This window comes from Solea senegalensis, linkage group LG5, assembly GCF_019176455.1.
Source record: "Solea senegalensis isolate Sse05_10M linkage group LG5, IFAPA_SoseM_1, whole genome shotgun sequence".
Classification (NCBI taxonomy): domain Eukaryota; kingdom Metazoa; phylum Chordata; class Actinopteri; order Pleuronectiformes; family Soleidae; genus Solea; species Solea senegalensis.
Window position 1 is genome coordinate 7,118,393 of NC_058025.1, and position 12,254 is coordinate 7,130,646.

Consider the following 12,254-nt stretch of genomic DNA (forward strand, 5'->3'; position numbering starts at 1 on the left):
GACAGAGACAGAGACAGAAAGAAACCCTGTCCTCCTCCTCCTCCTCCAGTGGACTGTCCCCAGCAGCAAAAACAAATGGATGTTATTAATTTCCGCAGCAGAGTGTGGACTCCTGAAGACTCACAGCTCTTACTGAGCGCAGCAAAGAAGCCTCGTCTGTGTCCCTCAGTGAGTGAGTGAGTGAGTGAGAGAGTGAGTCCCTGCCCTGCCTCTTTACATACAGCCCTGCCACCCAGTGCAAAACCTAATGTGAACAGCTGCTCGAACACGCCCTCTGCTGGTTCCAGCAGGCGTAGACAAATACACCTGGAGGCTCCAGATGTACTGGGATGGTTTGTGAGACAGTGGGGCCCCTGGGTACAGACTGGAAAAAATGTGATGGTTTGCAGCAAGAAAACCCAGGTTCGCGGCCAGGTTTCAATGTTCTCCCCATACGTGAGTTTTCTCCGGGTTCTTCGGTTTCCTCCCACTGTCCAAAGACATGCAGATTTGGGGATTAGGGAAATTGGACACTCTAAATGGACCAGAGCAAGAGTGAATGGTTGTTTGTCTCCATGTGTCCCTGTGATGGAGTGGTGATCTATCCAGGGTGTGACCCCACCTTTCACCCTTTGTCAGCTGAGATTGGAACCAGCACCCCCCAGTGACCATGAGCCAGGCCCAGCATCGGGTTTAAGGGAGCAGGACCGTCGTCACGAGGCGGCGACACCCCCTCGTGACGACGTCCCTGCTCCCTTTACTGAAGATCAGTCAATGATCACTTTACCCCAAACCAAAGAATTCAACTGTATTAAGTTAGGTTTTTTTTTTTACAGTTTTGGAGTGGTGAGAGTGAAGGTTATAGTGGTTTTGTTGATTTGCTAGTTTATGTGTGTGGGCTTGTGTGTTTGTGAAATGTAGCCTATAGGCTCTAGTTGTGCACTGCTGTGCGTGATTTTTTTATTTCTCTTGACACCACCCCCTCTCTGCACTTAACTCGCCTCCCGAGTAATTTACTGCTGGCGCTGAGACTGGAGGATAAAGCGTTGATTGATGGATGGATAAATATTTTGGTTGTAGGGAATCTCACAGATTCTCCTCCTCCTACTCACTTTTTTGTCAGGCAACACCTCGCGCATAATAATAATAATAATAATAATGATAATAATAATCATAATAACTTTGTTATTTGACTGAGGGCCCCATCAAGACATCAGGGGTGGATAAAATTCCTGGGGCTGGGCCCTGTAGGCCCGGTCTGTAATCCATACTATGTATTTAAAAAATAGCATCATGGGACATTTAACTGTTCACTAGACAACAGATTAAGGATTTTCATTGAAATGTTAAAGGGATTATTGTCTGTGTGGTGATTTTTAATCTCCACCAAGTGCAATAAACCTGTACGAACAACATAATATAGCTATATAAAGTACCTGCACCTCTGTGCCTCCATAACGTGCACTAAACGGCACCGTGTAGACGTTCATTGTTGTTCACTGGTTTATTCAGTTACATTGTACCATTTTATTCCTTCATAATTTACACAATCTATATATAGCTCTACTAATGTAGCCTGAAAAGTGTTATTTGATTGTGGAACAGCTACTGAGACGTGAACTTAAACTGCTAACATCACTGAGCCTGAAGTGATTGCCAGTAACTGTGTCATCATTTTCAGTAAAGCTAATTTCACCATTTTTTGCAGCTTGAAGGTATCAGTGGAGCGTGGACGGTAGAGCAGTGTGGATGTAGCCTCAGAGGAGTTTTCTGCCGGACGTGCAGACTTAATCAACCTTTCCCTCACAAGCACAACTGTTTAGCCGCCGTGTGTAACGAATCATAACTCAAATTCACAAGTCAGAAATGTAATATAGAAATAAGAAAATAGTCATGTTGTTAGTACTTTATGGATATGGGGTGGGAGTAAATAAGTTGTACTTTGGTTATGTAAATCATTGTGCTGTTTTCTTTTCTCCTCCTCTGTTTGACAGAGTGGGACAGCTTCCTTGGCAAATAGAATAGAATAGAATAGAATAGAATAGAATAGAAAGCCTTTATTGTCATTATACGAGACAACAAAACTTTTTGATGGATCCAAAAACCAAAATAGAAGAAGAAGAACCGGAACGATGTTTGAAGCTGAGAGAGTTTCAGTCATTTCACCTTTAACCAGGACTAAACTACAAGTTTACCTGCAGTTCAACTGCAAATGTTACAAACAGGTGCATCAGTGAAATGGGTTCTGTGATGGACTGACAACAGACTGGTGCACAATGGCCATGTGTGTTGATCATCCTGTCATCATCATTGTATATTGATCACAGGACACTATATATAAAACCTGGTGCATCTTGATTTAGTGCATCACAGGACATCATATCTTTCTTTTTATGATCCTATAGTGCACAAAGGCCAAAGAGAATTGTGCTTCATGGAGGGAACTCCTGCATTCATCCCTGTTTTTTTAAAAGTAGCCTCTGATATTATGAGAGTAAATGCTAAGAGACTGGGATTTATAATATCTTTGATGTAGAAAAAGGCATTTGGAAAAAACAAAATGTCTCTATTTAACAAAGGAAGTAAAGAAAGAATAAAAAGGTCCATTGCTGCGGGCATTTTAAGAAGGGGTGGAGAAAGGTTTGATGAGGCCGAGCTCCATAGCTTTGACCAGACACGTGCGCGCCACGTTGATGGGCTCCTGCCTCTTGGGATTGTCCTCCGCTTTGCCGATCACCGTGAGGATCTCCAGCAGCTCGCTCTCGATCAGCTTCTTGGCCAGCTCGTTGTCGTCGCAGTTGAGCATGTTGTAGACGATCACCAGGCCGCGGTGCTGGATGCTGGGGTGAGTATGGAGACATAACCTCTGCAGGATCTCAAGCCACTGGCCCGTCTGTTTGGGAGAAATCAGTCATTTAGCAAACACAGCAGAGTGTGTGAATGTCACATGAGAGTCTGTGGTTTAAAATGAGGCTTTCTGCTATGAGGTCTCAAACATGAGGTCTGTAGGCCACATGATAACCCCCCCAATCAATTTTATGGGCCGAGCCCAGAGCCTGATTGAAACACCTGAATTCAATACTAAACAGGTGTGGCCAAATACTTGTGTCCATATAGTGTAGCTAACCACAGGGATTTAGAACATGTGACATGACTGTTGTACTTACCACCCGGGTCATTTTGGTGCAGAGCTTCTTCTGAGCCGCCGTGATCATGGCCAGAGCTCCAGCCGCGGCGACCTGAAGCTCGTCGTCGTCCTCGCCACAGAGCAGCACCAGCAGCTTCAACTTATCGTTGCCGTCTTCCAGGTAACGCTCTTGAACCTGAACCACAGTTGACATTTCCAGTCGTGAGCCGCAAATATCTTCGCTAACACAATTTGCATGCGTTGATGTGTTTTATTATTCTCTCACCTCTTTACATGTCACGAGGTTGCACATGCACTCGGTGGCAGCTTGTCTCAGCTGCTCGTGCTCCTCAAACATGTAGTTCTCAATTTCGGGCAGGGCTTTCTCTTTCATGATCTTTAGTCTTGGGGGAAAACAGCGTACAGTTTAACTACAATAAGTTCATCAAGCAGAAGATGCAAAGTTCCACCAGCCCAGAAAAACCTCTACAACAAATTCCATCTTTAACAACCTGAAATAGACTATTGGTGCAAATGTGTGAACATTTTGTGGAGCACTGTCAAAAAAGGAGAGACCTAAGAGTTGCATTGACGTTTCATGTTTCATGAGCCGTAACGGTTAGTGCAACAGTGGTGAAGAACGTCACCTCAGTTTTTCACTGAAGCCAGCAAAGTTGGTGAGGCCTTTCAGAGCTTCATAGTTCTGCATTCCATCTCTGTCAGAGTGAAGGAGGCTGACTAAAGGCCGCACCACCTCGTATACCTGCCAACCAGGAGAAGAAAAAGAAAAAGAAAAGCATACGGTAAACCACCAGAACACCAGAGAAGAATAGAAACTAAGTGAAGTGTAGTGAGGGGGGGAACATTTCCATTCTCCTTCTCTCGCTGTCATTTCAAATGCAACTGCCAAGGAAATCATGTAGAATGTCTTACCCTCTCACCAGGGAAGGCAATTTCAGGGTTGGCAATTGCTGCGATCTTTGCAAGAGAATGACAGGCTTTCACTTTTCCAGCTTCTGTCCCTTCCAGAGCGAGTGGAATCAAAGCCTGAGCGCAGAATAACAGTTTGATTTCAAATCAGAGCAGCGAGTATCAGACTGAACACTGAAGTTTATAGAACCAGTTTGTCTGGTCAGTGGCAGAGTCGGAATACATGGAAGGGCTTTTTCCACTCAAGTGTGATTTTAATAATGTTGTAGATTTTATACATTTGTTTTGTGCAACATACAGTGATTTACAAATTCATCGCTCACCTTTCCTCCGCCTTCAGCTATAATAATACCACGGTCTTTAGGGTCATCTGATAACGCCAAGAAAACCCTGAAGAAAACATTTTTTACAAATCAGTAAATCATCCTTGATTTTGTATGATTATTCATTTCTGCATTTGCTTCTGTTCCCCAATTCTAACAAATGTAACGGAACATTTTAGAGTATGTGTCGCGGCATCTTGACAAAAAATCTACAGTGTATGAAAAAAAACCTGAATATTACAAAAGTTTGACATCACATCAACTTATTGTAACAAATTTACTCCGATTCATTGGCAAAATCGGCTATGCAGGTGCCTACTAGATGTCATTTTATGATTAATCACATGTTCTAATGTATCTGCTGCAGACAATTAGTTTGGGCTCAGGATAACATGGCCTTGAAACAAGGTATTTCCCAACATTTGATAAAAATGGCCCTGGAAACATATTCCACAAGAGCAGAGAAGTCCATGTTGAGGGAAATGAGTTAATTTCCTACCCTGCGACACACTGTTACACACCAAAAACCATATATAGAAATAGGATTAGTCACCAGGGGGTGACTCTGATGGTTGCAACCCTGTTTGAACTTGTCTTTGGGAAACTTTGTCTCCCTTTCACTTATTTAAAATGTCATTAACATTGTCCTGAGGAGTTAATGTCGCATTCACTAGTGTCACGCCTCCTCTGATAGAGGTAGAGTTTGTAAAATGATGTTCCTGTTTTGAGAAAAACAGAAAATAAAGCATAACATATGTGAATGGACACCAGCGTGATTAAAACAAGTGAAGTCAGTGAACTTCATGGCAAAGATTCAACGTCTAGAATGCAAATTTTGACGATGCAAAGCAGTAGTTAAGATTCTTGTCGGTAAAGTTGCGATCGGTTGCCCGTGGATACACACTGACACATCATCATCATCATCATCATCATCACATTTACTAGAAGACGCTTCTTCATACCTTGCCAGCATCTCCTTGGTCTGGTCGGTGAGGATGGCGTTGTCTGCTTTGACCATGACAGTGAGAGCTGATATGACGCCAGCCTTCAACAGCCTTTTCACTCTCTTGTCAATGAAGTCCTTCTTGTCCTGTAACAAACAACGTGGCATACTGTAAGTGTGTTTATGCATACAGGTGCATCATTTACTGGTTCATTTTTATGGTTAGGGTTTTCTGTCTGAGAGTTTTCCCTTCCTTCCTCTTGTACCTTAGGGTGTTGCTCGGGCACGTGTTGCTTTGAAAACTTGGCAAGCTGAACCAGCTCAGGGAGAATGTCCTTCTTTTCATAGGAGTTGGTGCAGTTCACCAAAGTGCAAGCTACTGCATATAAGATCGTCTTGTCCTTGGACTGAAAACAGAGAAAAGACAAACTGGGTCAATTCCCAAATCTGATCAGATATACAGTACTTTTCCTTCTGAACTGGGTTTTCTTTACCTTGGCCAGTTCAAACATGGCTTTCATGGCAAGCTCATCCTCAACAAAGTCATCTTTCACATCAGCGTCGTTAGTCAGGTAAGCAAGACCCTCAATGGCCCACTTCTTTGTTTTGGTATCAATCTGGGGATTACAGAGCCACCTGGAGTAAAAGAGGGAGGTATTTAACACAGAATTTGTACAGTGATAACGTTTACATCGTCTGCGTAACATCGTCTCAAGTCTGAAATACAATTTTGGAGCAAGTTTAATGTTTGGGGGACAGTTCGTTCAACAATCTAGGAGAAAGTTTAATGTTGGGGGGATGTTTAGGAGCAACCATAGCAAAGGTTGTGCCTCGCCTGAGTTTTAATCTCGACCTTGGTACCACAACATAACAGTAACCTAGGAAACATAGCAGTTTCTGTGTGAACACTCACTTCCTGCACTGCTTGGCCAGTTTCTCCGTGGAGCCCTCAGCAAACTGCCGTAAACTGTAGTCATCACCTCCAGCTGAGCCCAGTTTGCAGAGACCCTGGGGGTGGGGGGGGTTATGAATATGAGTATATGTACACACACATAAACACAGAGCTGGGTCTCAAACTCTAATGAATCTGCACTCACCACCAGTGAACGTATTTTAATCTTCTCGTTCTTGGTGTTCTTGTAGATGTCCTTGAGCAGTGACACACCGTTGGAGATGATGAAGGAGGCGCGGCTCATCTTTGTCGAGGCGTGGATCAGCGCCTCCACGGCGACCATCTGGTCCACCTCGCGATCTGAGCCGCACAGTGCCACCATCATCTCCATGATGCCTTGCCGCCCAATCAGGGCGTTGCCCACGTCAAAGGGTCCCTGCAGCAGTCCGGAGATGGTGTTGATAGCGTGAAGTGTCTTATCCATGTTATTGGGGTCAATTTTAGATCTGTACAAAGAGGATGAGAGTACAAGAGGTTATGTAATGTTGCAATTTGAAAAGAATTGGCATTATTTAATGGATCGGGCTCAGTATTTTATGAACGGACTTGATGTATTCATCACAAATTTCTCTGTAGTTGGTTCTCTCCGGGTCACATTTGAGGTCGTCGTAGAGCTTGTTGAGGAGCACACTGGCGATCAGCTGTGTGTTCTCTGTTAACGGCAGCTGGTCTGGCAGCTCAGGGACCTGACCACACACCTTGAGGATCTTCTTCAGACCTGGAAACAGAAACATACTGATTCAATTCACTCTCATGTACTCATTGTCTACAGCTTTATCCTCCACCTGATGGATGTATGAAGGTTGAAGATAATCCCAGTTGACATACAGCAAAAATCGGTCACCAGTTCATTGAAGAGACAAACAACTATTCACTCTTACAATCCCACTTATGGTCAATTTAGAGAGTCCAAGTGTATTTCTTTGCATGTGTTTGGACTGAGAGTGGAGACTGGATTTAAACCTGTCAATCTTCTTGCTGTGCGGCAAAGGTGTTAGCCACTACTCCACTGTGTGTCCATATTCAGTTCAATATCAGTGCCTGAGAGGATGTAACGGAATTGGCTGTGTGGTGTGTTTGTGTTGTATGGTAAATGGATTTCAGAGCTTTCCTTGGAGGATAAAATGTTTAAATGTACAGGTATCTCCTCAGTACACTATGACACTGATTTTAGGGAAAGTACCGCACAAACCAAATGATGCAGCTGCCTGTCTGTCGGCTCACCGTGATCGATGGTGAAGAGGGCTGTGGTGTTTTCTTTCTCCTTCTTGTCTTTGCGTGGTACGTTCTTGGCCAGCAGGTTCAGCGCCTGGTCTCTGCCATGGCCAGACACCTTCTTACTAATGAGCATCTCCAGCAGCGACAGCAGAATGGTTTTCAGGTCTTTAGATGCATCTGCAGAGGGACAGATTATAGAAAAGTGTCCAACACATTAGCTGTCTTATAAGATTTATGTGTGTTTTAAATCCACGGTCCATCCAAACTGTGGTACGCGTACCACCAGTGGTACGCAAGCTTGAGATCAGTATGAGATCAGAGTGGAGCTGAGCAATTTTGAATGGAGTGTGTAGAAAATGAAACAAATAACAAAATAATAATAATAATTAGAGTCAGCTTATCTCACTTTTGATATTGTGAAGTGTGTCCTGGGGGTTTGTCATCTATAAAACATGAGAAAAGCTTTAGAAGCGGTGAACTCATCCTCTTCCTGTACACAGCTTAGCCTAATTTAGTTAAAGGTGCTACATACAGGTGGATACAGTAGAGGAAAATGTAATAGATGCCTTTCCTCTCTCTCTCTCTCGCCCTCTTTTGCGAAGCATCCTTCAACGTGATACTGATTCAAATTTCACCACCACCACACATACTGTAGCTATTTTTGGGAAACCAGAGAAAAATAATGCCATGACAAACCTTCAAATAAACTGTTTTTACTTCTCTAATTGCACACGGGAGGATTGTGTTGCTGTGGAAATCTGCCTCACCCTCATTTGTTAAATCTTTTCTGAAATCCTTGAGCGGACTTAGGGGGAAAAAAGTCATGTACAATATCATGCTGCATTTTCTTTAATAAATAGTTGTTATATATATATATAAAAAAAAGTGGGTTGAAAAGTTAAGAAAGACTGAGATAGCTGGTGTCACACATGTCAATCCTGTCTCACCCAAAACCAAGGCCTCTTCTTTCCCATATTCCCGTGTATCTCCACCGGTGAGCGAGTCGTTAATGCACTGGAAGAGGTTGCAGGTTGCCAGAGTGATTTCCTCATCGTCCACAGCCATGATGCTGCACATCTTATTCACACCCACCATGTGCATCACAGCCATGGCCTGTTTAAAGAAGTGAAAAGACTCATTTTTTAGTTTTTGGATTTCCCATTCACGAATTGAACATTGCTATCATCTTGACTCCTTTTTCTCACCCGAGCCTTGTGACCTGTGCACATTCCCGACAGAGTACGGACAGCAGCGAGGATCATCTCCTGTTTGCCCGTCTCGATCATGTTGAGCAGCAGAGGCACTCCATTGTTCTGGAAGATTCTCTCGGCTCCTGCGTCTTCTCGTGACAGCACAATCAGGTTGTTGGCCGCCTTTGGACATAAACGAGGAAGGAGGAAATAGTGGTGTACTGATGCAGTTTTCATTAAAGGAAAAAGAAAAAGAAGCTCTGCCATATTTTATTCATCTTTCATGTGTACAGATTGTACCTTTTCCTTCTTGTCCTTTTCCATCTCTGCATCAAGGAGAATATCAAACATGTTCTGTACTCTTGAATCTGTGGAGAATGATGTTTTGAGCTGTCGAGACAAAAATAAAATACTTTAAGTGACATTTAGATCATTTCCTATATTGTTTTTTTCATATATTCATGTCCTTTTAATTCATTTTAATGTTTTGTCTTTTTTGTGGATTAGTGAACACTGGATGCGTTAATGTATCTGATGTGATATCTGTACTCTATTCTATTCACTTATGGTGCTTTTCCACTATGCAGTTCCAGCACGTCTTGCCTCGGCAGGGCACGGCTCTACTCCACATATCACTAATGGAGCTGTATAGTGGAAAAGCGCCATTATATGTGTGGGGGGTGTTGACCTTGGTCTGGATTTCTGCCCCCAGCCTGCGGAGCGTCTCCAGGAAGGTCTTGTTCTTTGGTTCGATGGTGGCGCATCTCTGCACATCTTTGAAAGCCATGTCTAGTTTTCCAAGCTTCTCCAGGGCTTGACACCGCCGGTACAAAGCTTTAATGTCTGCTGCGTCGACATCGATTGCTAAAAAAAAGAAGGGCATGGAGAATTTAGTACACCTTAATAATAATAATTGCATCTTCTTCTTCTTTTGGCCACAGCAGATTTAATTTAATGACTTTACCTTTGGATGCATCAGCTGCTGCACAAGTATAGTTTTCCTGTAACACAAAAGAAGCATTTAAAATTGAACTACAGTATACTCTTAACCTGTGCTTGTGTGATATGGTTTACCAGACGAACGGCTTACCTTCTTTAGGTAGCATGCTGACCTGTTCCTGTGAATGACAGCCAGCACCTTCTTGTCCTTGCACTCTTTGATGGCTTTCGTGTAACATTCAATGGCCTTGTCAATATCTCCAGCCTGGAAGTGTTTGTTTCCCTCGTCTTTTAACTGGATTGAGTCTCCCATCTGGTAGACAATGGAATTATCATTTATTACGACATTGTGTAACATTTAGGAGGGTTTGTTGGCTAAAAGATGTTTAAGTGACATTTTGTGATGTTTTTATGATTGTATAATGGGTTCAAAATAGAAAATCCTTTGTTTTTGTAGCCTTATAATGAGTTCTTTTGGCAAGGGCCTTGTTTTACGGCGGCTGCCATCTTCAATTCATCAAATGTAGATGGAGTATTTAAACTCTAGTGAGACTAACAGTGCGTGAAGTGCACTTTTATTTGCATACAGGCACTTCTCACAAAACTATTCAGGATATTTGTTCAATATTATTTGTTTCCACTTACACACTGAAAAATAACATCTTTACACTTTTTTGTAATTTTAAAGGTTAATGGCAGGAGGACAGAAGTAAAGAAGCCACTCAAAAGCAACACAACACACACTAATTTCTCACTCTCATTTCTCCCTGGAAAATAGCAATCACAACTTGATCACATAATTTAAAACTAGTACAGCATTAGTAAAGTTTTTATTCTCACCCTGTTTGCTAATAGTTGTCCTGCTGACCTGGGTCTTCTGTAGCAAATGGCCACGCACATGTTATCTCTAACTTTAAATGGCCTCCCCTCAGGCCTTATTTGGGCATGACCTCGCACCCCAACTGGAGTCTTGCAACAAATGCCACTTTCCCAATCCTCCTGATTCCCTGACAGACTCAGTCTACCCCCATCTGTGTTCTTATCCTATAGGCAGCCTCTTCATATGTGACTGAGAACATAAAGTAAAGAAAAAGTCTGGTCAGTACCTTCAGGATTGTGTGCGGTGTCTCCTGCTCAATCCTCTTCTGTTTTTGTCCCGCGTCTGAAGGTCCAGTCGTTGGTGCTTGGTTCAAACTTTTACTCTGTTGTGTGACTTGCCCTCGCCATCAACTCAATTTCTATTTATGCTGCATCTGAATGAGATGGGACAGCACTAACGTGGACCATCCATCACACACATAGGTTTGTTTCAAGCAACTAAAAGGCCCCTAAAAACATTATGTCCGAAAACTCATCATAAACCATGATTACTTGTGTTGCAAAAACTGTACTTCCAGTGCCTTTGACTTGCCCAAGGCTTTAAAAACTGAACAGTTGATTCCCACTAAATACATTGTGAGTGGGACCCCCCTCAAAAATGGTCTGCTCCAGATAAAGTCTATTTCAGGCACAGACAGCTGAGAACTCACCAGCAAATGTCTGATGCCAAAGTGGCAGGAGGTGTGTGTGGATATGGAGACAGTGGTGGGGGGGCTGACAGCTGTGGCATCACAGAGGGACCTGGTAACTTCTGGAATGATCCTGAGTCCCGAGAAAGTCGTGGTGAACATGGGGTTTTCCTCCTGCCCAGTGCATGCTGGGATGAATACGAATAATAGGCTTCTTATACCAAGCACCACCCAAGCTCTTGAAGTAACACCATTATCACCAACATTAAAACACAGTGGTGTAAATAGACCGAGCAAAGTCAGCTACAGACTTTTCACAGGAGGCAGATTTATTCCCAATAAGATAATTTGCTCTCTTGTATACTTACACACTGGTATAGTGACATTAGATTAAGATGGAACGAGAGATAGAGTGACTCTAATTATTATTATTGTACTTTATTATTATGTTATTTTCTACACACTCTGGTCAAAATTCCTCAGCTCCAGTCTGAGCACATAGCAGAATTTATGATTTTCCTCCAAGTACCACCATAGGAAGCTCACGTACCACTGGTGGTACACATACCACAGTTTGAAAACCATGCCTCTAGACAAAATCTTTCTTGGCTCTGAAAGTGCTCTCTTGCCAACTGAGTTTTATAAAGTCTGTGTTTTGCTTTTATCTGTCGAGAAGTTGCTTTGATACAGTGGGTATCTTTTTTCAGATAATCTATCGGTTTTGATACCTTCATTTACTCATAGTGTCAGTTTGAGCGTATGTACACCCAGAGTGGAATCATTTCTCACTTCTGCACTCTAAATGTGCATCCATTTGTTTTCTATGATCATCACAGGAGTAAATTCTTTCATTCTTTGACTATGATCTCAAATGGCTTTCCAACTGGTTATAAATTCCATATCACATAGTTGTCACTCTTGCTGTTTTAGATGTATTACGCCACCTTGTGGTATTAAGGCTCCCTCCCTCTCTCTCTCTCTCTCTCTCTCTCTCTCATACACAGAAACACACATGTTAGTGCAGCTATTGTTTTAGGATGCTGTACTGAGTCCATTTAATTTGGACAGCCCAAACAAACTGTTGTACCTAATCGTAACCTTTCCCAGTTAATGCCTAACGAACCTTGACCTCAATCTAACCACAA

At 42.7% G+C, this 12,254-nt stretch overlaps 1 protein-coding gene across 2 annotated transcripts; it reads right to left on the bottom strand.

The window, feature by feature from the left end:
• Positions 1-2,016: 2,016 nt before the first annotated feature.
• unc45b (unc-45 myosin chaperone B) lies at positions 2,017-10,831 on the bottom strand. 2 transcript variants are annotated; one of them, XM_044025386.1, is made up of 20 exons: positions 10,708-10,831; positions 9,753-9,914; positions 9,627-9,663; positions 9,351-9,526; positions 8,963-9,052; positions 8,678-8,845; positions 8,420-8,585; positions 7,479-7,649; positions 6,801-6,972; positions 6,400-6,700; positions 6,216-6,310; positions 5,797-5,938; positions 5,569-5,709; positions 5,322-5,449; positions 4,360-4,426; positions 4,040-4,153; positions 3,754-3,869; positions 3,393-3,510; positions 3,147-3,302; positions 2,017-2,872 (listed from the first exon to the last, which is right to left on the bottom strand). In XM_044025386.1, the coding sequence occupies exons 2-20, from the start codon at positions 9,912-9,914 to the stop codon at positions 2,600-2,602; spliced, it is 2,793 nt and encodes a 930-aa protein (XP_043881321.1). In that variant the 5' UTR covers positions 10,708-10,831; the 3' UTR covers positions 2,017-2,599. The 2 variants fall into 2 exon arrangements, with proteins under 2 accessions (XP_043881321.1, XP_043881322.1); XM_044025387.1 differs by lacking the exon at positions 10,708-10,831 and adding an exon at positions 10,442-10,474.
• Positions 10,832-12,254: the final 1,423 nt, after the last annotated feature.